The sequence below is a fragment of the Puntigrus tetrazona genome, chromosome 16 (genome assembly GCF_018831695.1).
Source record: "Puntigrus tetrazona isolate hp1 chromosome 16, ASM1883169v1, whole genome shotgun sequence".
Lineage (NCBI taxonomy): Eukaryota > Metazoa > Chordata > Actinopteri > Cypriniformes > Cyprinidae > Puntigrus > Puntigrus tetrazona.
The window spans coordinates 20,360,727-20,378,930 of NC_056714.1; the positions used below are offsets into that span (position 1 = coordinate 20,360,727).

Below are 18,204 nucleotides of genomic sequence, written 5' to 3' on the forward strand. Positions count from 1 at the left end.
GCACATGTAGACCTTGTGGCCTGATCTAGCTGGGCTGAATATTAGCACCACGGTCCCGGGTCACATGCACCTCATACATGCTTCTTTTCTCTCAATCTTCAGGATGTAACATTGTAACATTTACTGAAGAGGGCACCTTTGAGAAAAATATTGTTCTGATTAATTATGCTTCTAATCAGTTGTGTATTCTAATGAATGTCCCTCATAATGCTAAACTGAGAACGTTTCTTCCATAACCTAAAAGAATAATTCACCCAAATGTATTATAAAGGTAGTTCAAAATATTAAGAAAATCACAACAGTTTCTAAATAACATTAACATATTCCTGGTAACATGCAGGTATCAGTGGTATTTACATCATCAAAATGAATATATATATAATATATATATATATATATATATATATACATGAATGTTGCATATGCAAATGACATTTGAGAACTATTTTGACCAGATGTTTAGTCAGTAATAACTAAGGCCACTAAGTGTAGATAGCTAAAATGTATAATACAACATGAATAGAGCACAGTTTTGTTACTTTTGCATTTCATATTAACAAAACAAAACCTATAAATACGGTTTATAGACTTATCCAGTAAGCAATGCTGAAAGGTTCCTCAGATTGCACTATAGTGAAAATCTGTGGAAGTTAAGGGAGGAGATCAGAAGCAGAGGTCAAAGTAAAGAAAGGACACCAAGCCCACAGTATAGAGAGTCAAGTAAGATTACCACTTCAGTCCTGTCTGGAAATGTGATCACCGCTGGAGAGGCACAAGACGTAAGGGACAGAAGCGGCTGAGTAGAAACACAATTAAAGTGCTCCTTAAAGAGATGTTCGTGGACTTCAGTCCCTGTGCAGCTCACAGTGTTGTATTACTGCAGACCTGCGACTCTTGGTGGCTTTTATCACCGCGCGCTCGCCGCTAAAACCCCAACAACATCGGTGTGATGCTGCAAAAAGGCTTTCAGCATCACAGACATGCTCTCTCCGCACCGTTCTGTGTCACACCCTATCTCCCCGTGGGACGGACCGCTCATATTCTTCCCTCACAAGTGTGTTAAACCACATTAGTACCGTTTTTAACCACCGGGCTTCTCTATTATTCATGGCTGTGGCAAAGTCAAACATTCCCATTTAAAGATTTTACACTTGTTTGACCAGGAGAATGTCCGATAGTCATGTACGGACAGGAGAGCATCTCAGAGAAAATGAGCCGAGGGGAGGGGAAGGACAGACGCCGTCTCCTTTTTCTGCAGCTCGCTATTGCCAATGCGACAGAGGGAGGAAAAAGAGATAAAGAGAGCTGAAAGACAGAGACAGCGAGAGAGATCCAATCACATCTCTGATGAGGACCTTTGAAGGTTGCCACTTGGTGTGGGGAGCGCATGCTGACCGGTGTGACCATGGAGAGACTGGGCTGCCCATGCCAACGCTTTTATCGCACACTCACTCTGTCCCGCATCAAACAAACACTCACAGAAGGACACTGACGTGAGCAGATATAGGACGGTGCTCTCAGGAAAGATACATTAAGTTAATGTTACGCCAATGGTTCAGTTTTTTTCCTTTGAAAAAATATAGAAAAACTATTTAAGATTTATAAAAGGCGAACGATATACAAAGCCAGTTAATTAATAAGAAATCCAGCAAGATTAGGATTAGTGAAATTGTATGCACTACCATTCAAAAGTCTTGTATGCTCACCAAGGCTGCATTTATTTGTAAAATGCAATTGTGAAATATGATATTTCATAATAATAATAATTTAGATATTATATTATAAGTGAACACATTTTAAAAAGTAATTTATTTCTGCCGTGCCAAATCAGAATTTTCAACATCATTATTCCAGTCTTCAGTATTAAATGATGTTTCAGAAATAATTCTAATATGCTGATTTGCTGCTCAAGAAACATTTCTTATTATCATCTAAGTTGCTCCTTAATAGTTTTGTGTATACTGTTGTCGTTTCCAGAATTACGTATGAAAAGAAAGAAATAGAAATAAAATGGAAATAGAAATAGAAAAGATAAATGTCTTTACCATAACTTTTGAACAATTGAATGCGTCTTTGAAAATATTTTTTATATTTTGTTTAATTTAGATATAAATCATATATTTTAATTTTAGAAATCAGGCAGTTACCTTGCCAATCACCATCCACAGTTCATGAGCCACTGTTTTATTGTAATAAAAATTTTGCACTTTTGAACAAAAAAAAAAAGTTTAAAAAGAGACATTTGATTTAAGCCTTAAAAAAACTCAAAGCACCAGCAATAACCACAGTAGAAAGTACTGGCGGTGTAAACTAATTAGTGTTAAAGGTCACACCTAAGAAGTGGAAAGCACATCCATCAGTACTATCGGTAGCCTTCCTGTGACATGGCAGTGTTAACCAAACTATGAGCATCTCTCCAACAAGTTCTCACTCACTCACACAAGACTAATGACTTTAAGCCACTTTCCCTGTTGCATGGGGCCGCCTTCCCCCTCTGATGAGCCCTGTAAAAATGACTGCCACAAGCTGAAAGAACAGAAGGGTTCGAGGTGATGAGAAGGCAAGAGGTCAGACTCTGACTTCCTGGGTTGATTTAGCCCTGCTTGAGCTAAGACACCTCATTCGTTTTTTAGTCCTTAATGAGCCTAATCTGAAATACGTCTATTACCCCTCCTCCTTCTCGTCCGAACACTTATCCTCTACAGTCCGTGTTCCCTGCACACACCGCCTGATCCCGAGCCTGTCCCCAACAGGCTCCGGTCACGGCCCAGGTCAGGGCAAAAAAAGGTTGAGAAGGGGCCATTTAGACGGAGGGGTGGAGGAGTGCAGTGAGCCGGCGCTGCATTTGAACTTAACCTCCATGTGCCCCTAGACGGACGTGGCAATTAGCACCAGGGCTCAGCATCAAAAAGAACAGCGCAGCGTGAAGCTTGTCTAATTAGTCATATGAACGGAGGCACTGGCTCGGCCACTGCATGCCTGTCAGCCCAGTCTTGGTTGGAAAGGGCTCGCCTCTGCCTGAAAAAAGGGGGAATATAGGGGCACTTCTCACAGGTGAAAACTGGAAAAGCTTCTCTGTTTTTTTGAATCAGCCTGATGCAATAGGACTTTAGTTTGCTGCCCTAGAATTTTAAGGTCATTACTAACCATGGCAACTTAGCACAGCTGAGCGAATGTTTTACTTTTCCTGTTGAGGCCTCTGAATGGAGGATGATTGTTGTATTTCACGCCTCTGGATTAATCCCGAATATAATTAATCCACTTAATATTGGCCCAACAACAATACTGACAATATAATTCACACTTCGTGAGGTAATAAAAGGAATAAAGATAATGTGCATTTGCATGAATGGAAACATTTATTTAGTGTTTTGCCTATTTCTTCATGGGCACAAAGCAATGCTTCATTTTTTAAACGCCTACAAAATTAATACAATATCTGAAATAGTCTGACAGCATAAAAGCGCAACTGGGTTAAAAAATTACTGCTAAAAAATAAATATATATTTATGCATACTTGCATAGAAATAACATTGCAACAAAATCATTATATGTCAGTATTTTGACAAAAAAAATGCATTTCTCATGTCTGATAATCATAATACTAATAAGCAATTATCTTCGCAACTTTAAACAAATATTTAAGATTGTATAACGTTGGGGGAAAAAACAAGATATGTGTGGGCAATATGATTTGGCCTGCATATGGAATAAATGGGATTGAATTATTTTAAATGGACTTATTTCATAATGATGATCAACATATTCATAAAAACGATGTTTGCGCGATTATGGGCAACACATTAGCCATTAGGCTATATTCCAAAGCAGTTGTCTCAGTTTGCCTCACCAACGTTATATCTCACATCCGATGCACAGCAATAATTAAAATAGTCGTCTGTTGAATGTCACCGTTGTTTTGTTTTCGGATTTACTTCAGCAGTCCCAGAAAGGAGTCCGTCAGATGTGTGGTTCCCGTTTTCTGGCTCGTGCTATTTTTGCCAGAATGGAATAGGCTCTCGCAGCGTTGCCAGATGTCGCAAGAAAGCAACCAAACTGGTTTGAAAAGCGAGCTGTATGGTCATTATCATTAGGCCTATTTAAAAAATCATGGGTTGCACAAAATATAAATTAAACACTGTGACAAATTTATACAATATTACACATTTTCATTTCAATAATCATATCCTCTGAACGAAATAAATAAATAAATAAAATATGCTGCCGTGTGTAAATGTGTGAAAAGTCAATGCATGCACAAAATATAAAGGACGGGGAAATTAATAAAGGCATAATATTGCGCTTGAACAGCAGGTGGAGAGATTTGGCAACTGGTCACATTTTTGCCGAGCACTAGCAAAGTCGTGACCCTGTAGTCCAAAGTCGCTTATAAGAAGCGGATATGGCAACACGTTCCGGGGGTTTGTTGTATCTTTAAAAGTCGCCATGGGCCGGCTGGCACATCGGCCCCGAAAGTGTGAATAATATTCAGTAAGGAGTTACGCTAAGTGGGAAAGCTTTTAGCACATTATCCGCTGGCAATTGCACAGTAATCTAATTTTTTTTCCAGCCAAGGTCCCTTATAATATATCTGCAGCATTGGATTTGCATTTGAGTGTCGCCTTAATGGGTTTAAACGCTGTAGATCTGGGGCTCTTGCGTCCAGAGAGACTGACATTGAGGATGAGGTGATTCCTCAAGCGGAAAATACACAAGAGTCAGCGCTTTTAGGATATATATTTATATACAGACTCTCACGCGGCTCGAGCACGGGCAGGAACTGTCTTACTATTCAACAGGGAATAATCAAAAGCCTGTATCTTTATTATATGTGCTCATATATATATATATATATATATATATATATATATATATATATATATATATATATATATATATATATATATATATATATATATATAATATGCACCAAAAGAAGCATTTAAGAGGTATACTGTGAGCCTAAGAGTCTCATCACGCCACAGCTGACCAGTTTAACCAGGTTAGGCATAACGCGACTGACCAGTGTGCTTATTTGTGGGAAACGTGTTAGCTAAAATCTGCACTAATGATTTCACCGAGCTTGATCGGCATAAGCTCGCTAAGTGTTTGACTCGACAAAGGGCCTGTGTCTCAATTTTGGCATCAAGGGAGAGCGGTGGCTTGAGGTGGCGTCTAGACAGGATTTGTTCTTATCAAAAGTTCAAAAGGATAACGCAGGGGGAAAAAAAACAGAGAAACGTAACTGTTACGAATCAGATAAGAAAAGGTACTGAATCTACGGAAGTAAAAACATTAAATATGATAATTGTTATTATTTAAACTATTATTAGGCTTTTATGCAGCCTGTTTCATTATAGAATAATACTATTTATGTTTTTAGTATTTTGTCTTTTGTTCTGAATTTCTGTAATTTATCAATTACTAACGAGTAAAATTAGTGAATATATTAACTTCCTGATTTTCTTCGCTTGTTTGTAAGGACAGAGTCAGGTCTGCGTCGTTACAAACAAACGACAAAATCAGGAAATCTATGCTCATGCGTGAAGCAGATTTAGATTAAAATTCTTAAGATACGATTTTACGTATAAAAAAATTAAGTAATAAAGAGGAATAAAAGTAAAAGCTATATTCATGTTTTAAAAACGTTTGGATGGACGTGTGTTTTATCGGAGATAAATGTTCAGAATAATGCGCTGGCCTATATCATGGTATAAAATATAGGTAGACTCCCTGAAAATAATATATTAATATGATATATAGATTTATATATAATAGCGTACAAATAAATAGCCCAGTTTAATTCTATGTGATACAACTTTTGTCACGTTAAGGAAGTCGGCGTTCCTTTACAAGATGTGGACATTTGAGCTTTCATGCATGATGGAAGCTTATATACATAACCAGCGTTTTAGTGTAGACAGATGTGACGTGTTAAACACTGATGAAGTTTATTTAACGTTTTGACGGCTCTCTCAGGTCCGCGCGCCGTCGGGTGAACTCATGAATATTAATAAGGCCGTCGCTGGAAGTAGCCAGTCGCAAGAGCTAAAAACTATCGATAAGCCACGCCTCCGCCGAAATCTATCGGTTGCGATTGGCCGGCGCGCCGACGCACGCTCGCCAGCGTTACACTTTCGACGAATCAGGAAGGTTTACGTCACGCGCGTACATTAATATTCATGAGCGGCCAGCGTAGTAGGATTTGCAAATAAACTGAGCGGAGGATGCCAAATAGCCAATGATCTAGAAGCAACGCGGGGATTGGTCGTGTCTGTGTACGACGGAGGGGCTTGCGAAATTAAGGAGACTGCAAGTGTCCAGCACTTACTATGAAAATCATACTTGTGCGAGAGAACTAGAGGGTGACTGGAGCGAGACACACAATGCCCCAAACGACCTGGAAGTGACACGCGCATCAGTCTGCATCCCGCAATCTTCTTAGCCCCGATTTAAACGTCGCCTTGCGACCGAAAGTCGTTTCGGGACTTGATCCGGACGTTTGTGCAGTTGAGAATAGTTTCGAGCTCTCGCATCATGGAGTACACCTCTTCCACAAAGCCTCAGCTCTCTTCCAGGGCGAACGCTTTCTCCATAGCCGCGCTCATGTCAAGCGGGAAATCGAAGGACAAGGAGTCGGAGGAAAACACCATCAAGCCGCTGGGTAAGAGCTGATCCCACGCTTTCACGAGTTTTGATGCGCTTTCGTGTTTTGCAGCAGTGACACGAGTTTGCGTGCGAGGCGTGTTACAGCGGACGTGTATTAGAGAAAACAGCCTAGTATAAAGTAACCGGGTATTGAAATAAATCAATATATGAATATATAAATAATTCCGTTTTTTGTGGGTCGTAGAAATGTGAATATTGTAAGGAAATGTGTGACCTGTCAATATAAGGAGTAGCCTGTTAAACTTCTAAAAATAGATGAATGGAATGGAATGATATATATATATATATATATATATATATATATATATATATATATATATATATATATATATATATATATATATATTGTATTTTAACCAGTTTGTGTTGTTTTGTTAAAATTTGTTAGTTTTCCTGGCAAATCAAAATGAATAAATGTAATTTTGTTGTTATCCTAAACCCACAAACGACAAACCGCCCCGTACGCCCAACCGTTTATGTACGTTTACAATATAAAAATAGAAGTAAAGTCTAATTTGACTATCAGTAATTATTAAACAAGAACAACAACAAAAATCACTGGTTTTTCCCGCTGCATTATTTCTCGCGACCCTATGCAGTTTGTATTAAACTACATTTCAGGCAAAATTAATTAAAATGTCAAAATGAAAAGACTTACGGTTCTTCACAAATATTTAAGCACGTAAATACAGTTTATTTTTATCCATTGTTAAATATTGTTTACTCATATAATTGTATTTTTTTTTTACATTTCATATGGTCTAATGTATCATTATTATTATTATTATTATTATTATTATTATTATTATTATTATTAACAGTTATAATAAAACTAAATATACCGTACAATATTAAATCAAATAATCAAAATCAAATGTAAATGATGTTATGCTGTTTTTGTATATGATTGTGATATTTTATTGGATCCAAGGCAGCTTTTGCATGCCTGTCCCAGACTAACACTCACCGCAATGAATTCGCGCACATATATTTTTATAATTCGTGATCTTTTTGGTTTGTTTTGGAATCGTTTTAGAACAATTTGTGGAGAAATCGTCGTGCCATCCAAACCTCGCAGACCTGCCTTCGCTGGAAAGCCACGGGGACTTCAGCGGCGGCGGCGGCGGAGCTCCGTTATGCACCGAGCCGCTCATTCCCACGAGCCCCGGCGTGCCCAGCGAGGAGATGGCCAAGATCTCCTGCAGCCTCGAGACGAAAGAGCTGTGGGACAAGTTCCACGAACTCGGCACGGAAATGATTATCACGAAATCTGGGAGGTAAAAAAAAAAAAGAAGAAGCTGGACTTATTTTACTTTTCGTGTTTTTAAACTGTATTTAGTAGACGCATTTAGGCCTGTTGTCAGGCGTGGGTTTTAAAATGTTTCCACATCTAAAATAGTCTGCCTCAGATCACTTGTTTCACATGTTTACTCACGTATATGTCATTTATAAATATTATGTTGTTTCAACAGACGAATGTTTCCGACAATCCGTGTATCATTTTCCGGAGTGGATCCGGACGCCAAATATATCGTACTAATGGACATCGTTCCGGTGGATAATAAGAGATATCGATATGCCTATCATAGATCCTCGTGGCTAGTGGCGGGAAAGGCAGATCCGCCTTTACCTGCTAGGTGAGTAGCTTTTAATATTACACGCGTGCGTTGTTTTGCTGCATTGATAACTTAAAAACGTTAACCGTTAAAGCCTCAACAAAATACGAACAACCAATGTAATTAAAAATGGAATAAACCGTTAAAAACGTATTTTTTTTACATTATATTTTTTTATTTTATATGTCGCTTTACTGATATGTAAATGTAGAATTGATAGCCAGCTGAAGCGGAAATTCGCTTTGAACGCGAACGTTTAATTCGAACATATTTGAATTTCGCACGTTCGATTTTTTTCTGTTTTTGTTTAAATTAAAAAAATGGAGTTTTTTTGGTCATTTTTTTTAGTTTCAAATCCAAATTTTGATTATAAGGTTAAAATGTAAACAAAAAATCGAATAATGCACGTAGACTATATCCGGGCAAATCTACAGCACGCTTACTTTTTTGTTATTATTTTATAAGGCTGTACGTGCATCCGGATTCGCCGTTTACCGGAGAACAGCTATTGAAACAAATGGTTTCTTTCGAAAAAGTGAAGCTTACAAACAACGAACTGGATCAACACGGACACGTAAGCACGCAGCTTTATTTTTAATCTGCGCTATAATTCAGGTTTACATCTTATTCAGCGTATGTCAGTGTGTACTAATTACAGATAATTGTTTAATGAGAAAAATGGCCTATTACTTATGTAAACATAAGTGGCTTTACAGAAAGTATATTTTGCCTGTTAAGACCAATTCTTTTATTTATTTGAAAAAAATATATATAATGATTAGCCTGTTCAATAAATATACATTGAGATATACAATGTAGCATATTTTAATTTAAAAGTATGCTGATGATAAAGCGTAATAGTGTTTACCTATATTGTGTAAAAGATGATAATAAATATTTCAGTAATTAATGAAATGCATAATACATAATGCAAAGGCCTGTTTTTATATATTTAGCCTGTTCATGGTTTTCCTGCCTCACATAAATGAAAATGTTCTTATATTCGTGATCGATTTCTTCGACAGATCATCCTAAACTCCATGCACAAGTACCAACCGCGAGTTCATATCATCAAGAAGAAAGATCACACAGCGTCACTTCTCAATCTGAAGTCTGAGGAGTTTCGTACATTTGTCTTCACTGAGACAGTGTTCACTGCGGTCACTGCTTACCAGAACCAGCTGGTTAGTACAAATCAACCAGTTACCTAATTCCCCTGTAAGGCAGCAGGAAGGCCAGTATTTAGTCAAAAATATATGTAGTATGTATTCCCCCACTGGCTATTTTAATGCATCTGTTCCACTGTAAATTCTACAGCTTTTTTGAATTAAAAAAAAAAAAAAAAAAAAGTGTATAGTGTGTATTTTGGCAGTTTAAAATTCATTCAGCATATCAGTTAACCGGAAGACATCCGTCATTCCATTTGGATTTAAGTTTAATTTAATGCCCGTGACCCCGTGTGGGAGAAGAAAAGAGCTGCTGGATTAATTTAGTCGTTTCCTATTTTTTGCTGCAGATAACCAAACTGAAGATTGACAGCAACCCTTTTGCCAAGGGCTTCAGAGACTCCTCCAGACTCACGGATATTGAGAGGTATGAGGAATTCTGCTGCTAGCCGTGTGTTGATTTCTGAGCCGCGTTCGGTGCAGTGAGCGATTGCAGAGGGAGGAGGAGCGGCTCTGGGGAGCGAACGGCGTGTGTGGTGGAGAATGTTCAGCCAAACTCATTAACAAGTGCACAAGTGGCTTTTCATTAGAGCCTCATTAGACTTAGACTTGTGTGGGCGGGTTGGTTCAGTGAAAGCTGGGAAAAAATGCTATCTGTGGTAAAGTGTGGTTCAAGTGGTCAATAATAATTATTAACAATAACAATATCATAACAAAAATATTTTGTTTTTTAATTTAAAAATGTTATAGTGAAAAAAGTTTTTGTTTACATAATATATAATAATATGTGTGTGCACTGTGTATATTTATTGTTTATATATAAATACACACATGTGCGTGTATATACTTAAGTAAAAAATTTATTTTTATATATTAATATGTAATATAAATTGTATAAATATATACATGTGAATGCACATTTCTAAATATATACTGTATGTGTTTGTATATTTGTATATTTTAAGTCAATTTTAACATATATAAATAGTACAAGAAACGCACTATATCTTCAACAACGTCAATATCTCTGTAACCCAAGTTTCACAAACAAGACAATCGAGAGACCCAAAAATAATTGAATAATGTTACAAATTCTGGAAAAGACTTGTTTTGGTAATGTATATATATCTATGAATAATGCACTTTTTTGCCCACTAGTGAATGTGTGTTATATGATATGATCTCTGATCGCCATATATTTTAATTAAGTTAATATTAGCACACAAACACACACACTAACATATAAAAAAATTGTAACATTTTTAAAAATCATGCATTTTATTATGTTATCGTGTTATCAATGCACAGTGAAAAACATGAAAAATGGCCAGGATTGCTTACTTAACTTAATAACCCGAAATAAAATGCATAAAACTAGAAATGCTGGAAATGACAGATTTTGGCAATGTGCTCTCGAATTAGCATTCCAGTTAAACATTTGCCAGCGAGTTCCATTTCATACCCCAACGAAAGAACAACCGAAAGTCAATGACTGCCAAAAATACCACACAAAAATGCATCCTGCTCCCTCTCTCTTTCTCCGTCTCTCTATTTCTTTTTCTCTTTGGAAGGGCTGTGAATTAGATCTGATCAATTGATCTTCAGGGAGCTGCAGAAATCGCATTAGTCTGGAGTCGGGCACTGCACTAAAACACAGCGTAATTCAATTGTGCCCCGTGACTGATTGAAAACAGCCACCCAAGTTGTAGGGCTTCGAGGCCCCTCTCCTCGGGAGCGCATCGCAGATAAAAACACACATATTTGTATTGCGCTGCTGACAGATATTGCACTTTCCTAACCTAATTGGGGGGCTAATGTGGACGCATGGCTCTTGTGATGCAGACCATCTCAGCCTGTCTGAGGAGTCTAATCTAACAGGAGCTAATGCACTTACTGCAAGGCCAGCAGACACACTTCTCTCTACGCACTTGCTGTGTGTTAACATATTTTTATGCGCTTGTTGTTTATCACGAACCGTCTGATTCATTGAACGCACAAAAGCTGCAGAGAGACGCTTTGGATGTGTTAATTAACTAGCGTGCATTCACACTGTAATGTAGGGTTTAAAATGCTAGAATAATAAATAAAGTGCCTTGCTTTGTTGCCTGAAAAGAATAAAATAAAATAATAAAACGTAAATCTTTTACAGCTATAATTTCTTTTTTACCTTGATATACTAAAATAACTAAAGCTAAAATTTAAATTTAAATAATAATAATAAAAACATGTAAATAAAAAAAAATACAAAAACATACAAGTTAAAAAAAAACATTTTTCTAAATGTTTTTTACTCAAAAATCTAAATTGTGGCAACATCACCCTCATGTCATTTAAAACATAACTTTCTTCTGTAAATACAGCGATAATCATTTGGGCCCAGTGTTGTTTTGAAGCTGTAGTTACATGAACAAAAACTGTTAAAATATAATTTAGTTTTTATTTTTAGAGACTTAGATTCTCTTATAATTACATGATATCATGTGATGGCTTGAAAAATATTCGTTCAGTTTATTAAAATGAAGCTTACTTAGGAGACAAATTATTTTGTACAAGTGATTGTGGATATAGAGATATATTTTGGGCTGTTGTCTTTTGATTTTGCTGTAGGGAAAGTGTTGAGAGCTTGATCCACAAGCACTCTTATGCCCGGTCGCCCATTCGGACTTATGCTGGCGATGAGGAAACCCTGGGAGAAGATGGGCACTCGGCACACAGTAGAGGTAAGAAAATTCAACTTTACTGGTAAAAATATTCTATATAGTTTGAAAAGTGGCAGCTGTAAATGCTACAGTTTCACCACCAAAAAGGTTTCTAGGATAATATAGGATGACATAACCATATATTATACGTTATAGTTATATTAATATACAAATTGACTTTAACTTACAAAATGTGCTTTGTAAGTAAAAATCTACTAAAAATAGAAAGCCATAAGATTAATAAGAGTTCATCACATCAGGGGTGTTCAATCCTGATCCTGGCGATCGACTGTCCTGCAAAGTTTAGCTCCAGCTCTAATCAAACACACCGGAAGCGACTAATTAAAGTCTTCAGGATCGCTTGAAAATTATAAGCAGGTGTATTTGATTAGTTGGAACTGAACTTTGCAGGACAGTAGATCATAGATGGTACACAAAAAGATGAAGAACTATCACAAATGAATATAGTAATGCAATAATATGTAAAATACAATCATATGTTCTTGTTTCCCAGTACAGGTTTTGGTTGCATTTTATTTTAATTTGTAATATTAATGAACTTATGGTTCATTAGGGTTTGGCTAAGGGTTACTTGCATGTTAACATGCATAATTAATTGTTCTTATAATAGTCGTTACATTTATTATTAACCATTAATAAGCAGAAAAATTTACAATTTAATGAGGGAAAAGTCATAGTTAATAGTTAACAAGTGTTACCAAAGCATTTATTAAAATGTCAAAAATGCTTCTTTTAAGAAATGTTCACTAAGGTTTGTCGTAGAACCAATAAATGTTTTTTCTTTGAAATCACATTTTCGACCTTCATTTTTAAGAGCGTAAGCTACCAGTTATACCAATGCTAATCGTAAAGTTTCTGTAAAAATTATGCTGTAAATATGCTCATTTTATGGTACAAATAATGCTTTTTTTTTCGCCGCAGGTTCAGCATTCACAGCATCGGACAACCTTTCCCTCAGCTCCTGGGTCACCACCACGTCTGGCTTCTCCGGCTTTCAGCACCCTCAGTCTCTGTCTGCCATCGGAACCAGCACGGCGTCCCTGGCCAGTCCTCTTCCTCACCCCATCCAGGGCTCTCTACCCCCTTACAGTCGACTGGGCATGCCTCTCACCCCGTCCGCCCTGGCCAGCTCCATGCAGGGCAGCGGCCCCACCTTCCCCTCCTTCCACATGCCACGCTACCACCACTATTTCCAGCAGGGGCCCTACGCCGCCATCCAGGGACTGCGCCATTCCTCCACAGTCATGACCCCGTTCGTATGATTCCTGCCACTTCAGCCTGATAAGATTTCCCAGTCACCGGCATGCAAAGGAAGACATACTGCACCCGTACACACATGCTTACACGAAAGGAAGAACCACATGTAAATAACATTGACCGACGACCGGACGCGCGCTGCTTCTCGCGGTTGCGCTGGAGAAAAGGTGAACGAAAAGCCCGACGGACACGGATTCTTGTAAAACAGAACTTCGAGCATGAGTTTTTAGTGTTGTTAAGAGACTCAGAGATCCGTCTTCATCTGCAAATGCATTAGTGCTACCTTAAAAGGGATAGCTCACCCAAAAATTTAAATTCTGCCATTTTTTAATCATGTTGTTCCAAACCATTCCCATTGACTTGCATTGTATTTCTGGTCCATATAATGAAAATCAATGGGAAATTGTGTTCTGGAAGACAATATGAATCCAGCTTTTTTCAAAATACCTTTTGCGTTTCGCAAAAGCATGCAAATTCGTGGTAACGCTTTATTTTAAGTGTCCTTGATGCATATGTTACGTGTACTTACTATTATATTAACAATTAATTACTCGCAGTTACATGTAAGTAATACACCTAAACATATAGTAAATACAATAATACTACTCAGTACTTATACTGTAACAAGGACATCTTAAAAAAACGTGTAACCAAACTCATACAGGTTTGGAACAACATGAGAGTGGGTAAAAGACTGACAGAATGTACTTTTTAGGTAAGCTGTTTCTTTACAGATTCATCTCATGCCTTTATCGCCACCCAGAGCCGGAAGAGGGAGAACGTAACTCACTGAACGTAACACTGGACTACTGCTGTTTCTCATTCCCTGTGATCCATCACTTCTTAATGATACAACACAGTATCTGTGGAGCTGCCGACCTCTCAGCCGTCCTTCTCAAATTGTGGACACTAGAGGGCGCTGTGATATTTGAAAACCGCAATACTGGATAGGAACCGTGTACATGCTGGACAGCCTGCTTTATCTTTCTGGTCAGAAAAAAAATCATTTTCTTTAAAAAGTCTCTCCTTTAGTAATTCTATCGTATTTCATATTTAAAGAGACAGTTCACCAAGAAACAGTTCTGCCATCATTACATTACCTGAAATTGGTCTAACACAAAAAAAGATATATTTTGAAGAATGCTAGTAGCTGTTAGCTTCCATCGAGTTCCATTATATATTTTTTTTTGTCCGTGGAAGTTTAAGGGAACTTGAACTGTTTGGCTACTATTCTTCAGTATGCGTGTATGTCCTCAGCGAGAAACACTAATTCACATAATTTTATTAAAAAGACGACATGAGGGTGAACAGCAACTGATATGAAGCAGTCGACGCGTGAGGCCATTTCTATGAGTCACAAACGAGAAATCCGGAGGAAAATGGAGCGGTTTCTGTTTTGTAGCTAGCTTGTATTTCTTTCCAGTGCCAGAAACTGAGCTTTAGTCACTCGAGGCTGCTTGTCGACAGCCAGCTTGCAGGAAGTCTACACCTGTAAATAATGGGCTAACTTTTAAGTAATAGTCTCGTCTTCCCCAGGGGAACGAGGGAAATTAGGTGACTTGTGGCTGAGGCGTTCCTATTTGTACAGTCACATCGACAATTCATCAACATCCTGTAACCAAATCACAGAGAAACAACGCTTGCTGTAATAGCCAGATGAAGAGGAACTGGAGTGCGTGTGTGTGTGTGTGTGTGTGTGTGTGTGAGTGTGAGGAACTTCATGATGCTGCGTTTTTTATTTATCCTTCAAATCTGAACTGAGCAGACAAGCGTAAATACACAAACAGAGCCACACAATACTTTTCAGGGTTGAGGGTGTTTTATTGAGATTGAATGTGTTGTCTAAAGGATGATAATAATGCGCCCACCATTTCAAGCCTTTGATTTGTTATGAACAGACTGTACAAACAGTTACGTAGTTGCAATATATTAGCAAATGTTTTCTCTTTATTCCTTGGTTTGTGTGTATTTCTGCGTCAGAGGTGTCCTACTCATAAGGAGACGTCTGACCGTTTTTGTTTCGATGCCTTTTTTTTAAGTGCAATATATTTATTTCAGCTATGAAAAAAGATATGGCTAATGTAATATTTGAAGCAATGATAAATGTTATTTGTAAACAAAATGAAATATATATCACCCAAAAATAATGTTGTGAGAGTTTGATTTTTTATGTTTGCGTTGTTGTTAGTGCTGCCGACACACTCTTAAAAAATAAAGGTTCCTAATGGGGGTCTGTTGTTGCATGAAGAACCTGTAACATCCATAAACCTTTCCATTTCACAAAAGGTTCTTTAAAAACACTTTATAGATTATTAAAATGTTCTTCGTGCTGAAAAGAAAAAGGCTGTTTGGAACCATGGAACAGTTCAGTTTTGGTTTCGTTGGGAAACCAATTGTTTTTTAATGACACCATTGTGAAAACACCAATTTTTGCAACCTTTATTTGAAAGAGCGTAGGATATTTACATTTAGCAATTTTTTTTGTTTGTTTATTTTATTTGCAGTGTAAAGGTTGAGCTGACAGAGTAAATAAAAAAAACTGACTCATGGAATATTAATTTAAGCATCAAATTATATGAATATACATTGGGGAAAAAATACTTTAATTTAATTTAGTTGTTTTTTATTAAATACACATTTTTACTTTTACTATTTACAGAAATTTTTTTACAATGAAATGGTAAGTACCACTGTGAACACACACAGACACACACACACACGAGAAAGACTGAAAAGTATTCTAAGTATAAAGAAAGTATTTTATAGTAAAATATATTCCAATTATCTTAATTTTATATTTACAACTATTAGAAATTTATTTTTATTTTTATAGATAATTACTGCAGAGTTCACAATAAAATAGCATTGAAGCAAATAGTCAAATACTAAATATTATTTAAAAAAAAACTTTTAAGCTTTAAAACCTTTCAAATCTACTCTGGTCCATGTTTTTTTTAACAGTGCATTTATTGATTGGTTCAAATAAATGGATTTGCGAGCTAAATCCCCAACAATTATCTGCTTGTTTCTGACTAATCATACACAGAGGCGACAGCAATTGTCATTTATTATTCTGCATGCGTTATTTGTGTGGCAGCACGCTGAAGTGCAGGAAATGTCTGAGGTATCTGTAGCATAATTCTAAATATAAAGATGGCCTCTCTATCACACGGCCATCAATATCATGGACAAACCAACAAATCGATAGCAGGTCGTTAGTCACCGTTTCACCAGGAAGAAAAGGCACTTCTACCCTCTGATAAAAATCAGTTACATCCTTTGAAAATAAATAAATAAGCAAATAAATAACATCCAGTGAGAGGGTGATTGGATTAAAGAGATAGCAGAAGGGCGGTCTGAGGCCGTGAGCTATGGAGAAATAAATTGAAAGGAACAGTTACCAGGGAGTCCATTTTAAGGAATAAGAGTGTCATTTACACAACAAGGACTGCCAGCTAAATCTAATGCAATTTCATTCAGTTTTGCATATTTTTTTCCTTCCCGCCATGATTCTTTCATTTGTCCCCAAGACAAAAGGAGCACATTTCAATGATATGGGCAGGAATGGAAAACTGTCTGCTGTCTTTGGCAGCGAATTAAGGTTAACCCACATCCCTGTCGATAGAGTCCATGTTCTTTATTGCCTCTATTAAAACACTGGTCGACCGTAGTTTTATAGATGCCTCATTTACTTTTATTTGAAAAATACATACATTAATTAGATGGCGGAGTCAAACAAAACACTTTTTTACTTTACTTCTCATTTAATAGAGGCTAGATTTGTTTAAGGTTGTATAAAATTGCTGAAATTGGGGAGACTTGGGCTATTATGTCACATTTTTGATATTCTGGAATTTTGATATTCAATATTTTTCAGTCTGGGTTTGTTTTAGAGTCCAGGATTAACAATATACGGTCAACTGAACACACACACACTGTTAAAAAAATGATCAGATATTCTTCAGTTTTCAAAATATTCAAGTTAAAAATGTGACAAAACAGCCCAAGTCTCCACAACACACACACACATATATAAAATATATATATATATATATATATATTTTTTTAATATTTGTTTTTGTTGTTGTTCGAAAACCACATACAAAACCACTGCTGAACTTAACATTCTTACTCAGAAACGGCCTTTGTGACAACTAGCCCCAGTCTCCTCTAATTTATACAGTTATCAATCACATTGTTTCTATCCCTTTCTTGTATTCCTACAGAAATCCACTTAATTCAAGCGAAATAATTTCAGCAACTACATTTGTCTAGGTCTATCCAAGAAAGGATGGAGTCATGATGAAATCAAGGTCTGTCCGACAGAGATCGGTTCTCCTGATAAGAGTTGTCCTACCTTGGGAAGAGGGACTATAACCCGATTTGTCCAGTTACTTAGTGGAGTCCGGGTGAAATGAGCCCAATAAATGTCTGTGTCATGCATAATTAATTGTGTTGTTACAATGAACCGTACAAAATCCATCTTCATTTGATTAGAGGTTTTCTGAAGGCACTGAAGTGCATGATGGTCTACTTTGTCTCCATCTCACCTCAGTGTCTGTATGCGAGCGGACGGAGGGAATGCATGACAGCTTTTATTTCAAAATGTAAAAAGGGATTTTCTAGCGTTCATGTGACCTACATATACAAAAGTGCCCACTCTGACCAATGCCATGCAAGAATGGGTATGAACGTGAAATATTAAGAAATTGTTCTATATATATATATATATATATATATATATATACACACACACATATATAATTTCTCTCCATC

At 37.0% G+C, this 18,204-nt stretch overlaps 1 protein-coding gene across 2 annotated transcripts; it reads left to right on the top strand.

Moving 5' to 3' along the window:
* The first annotated feature begins 6,264 nt into the window (after positions 1-6,264).
* On the top strand, positions 6,265-15,650 carry tbx20 (T-box transcription factor 20). 2 transcript variants are annotated; one of them, XM_043260242.1, is made up of 8 exons: positions 6,265-6,664; positions 7,706-7,946; positions 8,142-8,306; positions 8,751-8,859; positions 9,311-9,469; positions 9,802-9,878; positions 12,056-12,171; positions 13,093-15,650. In XM_043260242.1, exons 1-8 carry the CDS (start codon positions 6,538-6,540, stop codon positions 13,431-13,433), a joined length of 1,335 nt encoding a protein of 444 aa, XP_043116177.1. In that variant the 5' UTR covers positions 6,265-6,537; the 3' UTR covers positions 13,434-15,650. The 2 variants fall into 2 exon arrangements, with proteins under 2 accessions (XP_043116177.1, XP_043116178.1); XM_043260243.1 differs by having other exon boundaries at positions 12,059-12,171.
* Positions 15,651-18,204: the final 2,554 nt, after the last annotated feature.

Bases quoted from the DNA above. Each gene is read 5' to 3' on its own strand.
- tbx20 (XM_043260242.1), top strand. From the start codon at position 6,538: ATGGAGTACACCTCTTCCACAAAGCCTCAGCTCTCTTCCAGGGCGAAC. The intron at 8,307-8,750 runs GTGAGTAGCTTT...TTATTTTATAAG, and splicing joins GATCCGCCTTTACCTGCTAG to GCTGTACGTGCATCCGGATT. The intron at 9,470-9,801 runs GTTAGTACAAAT...TTTTTGCTGCAG, and splicing joins CTGCTTACCAGAACCAGCTG to ATAACCAAACTGAAGATTGA.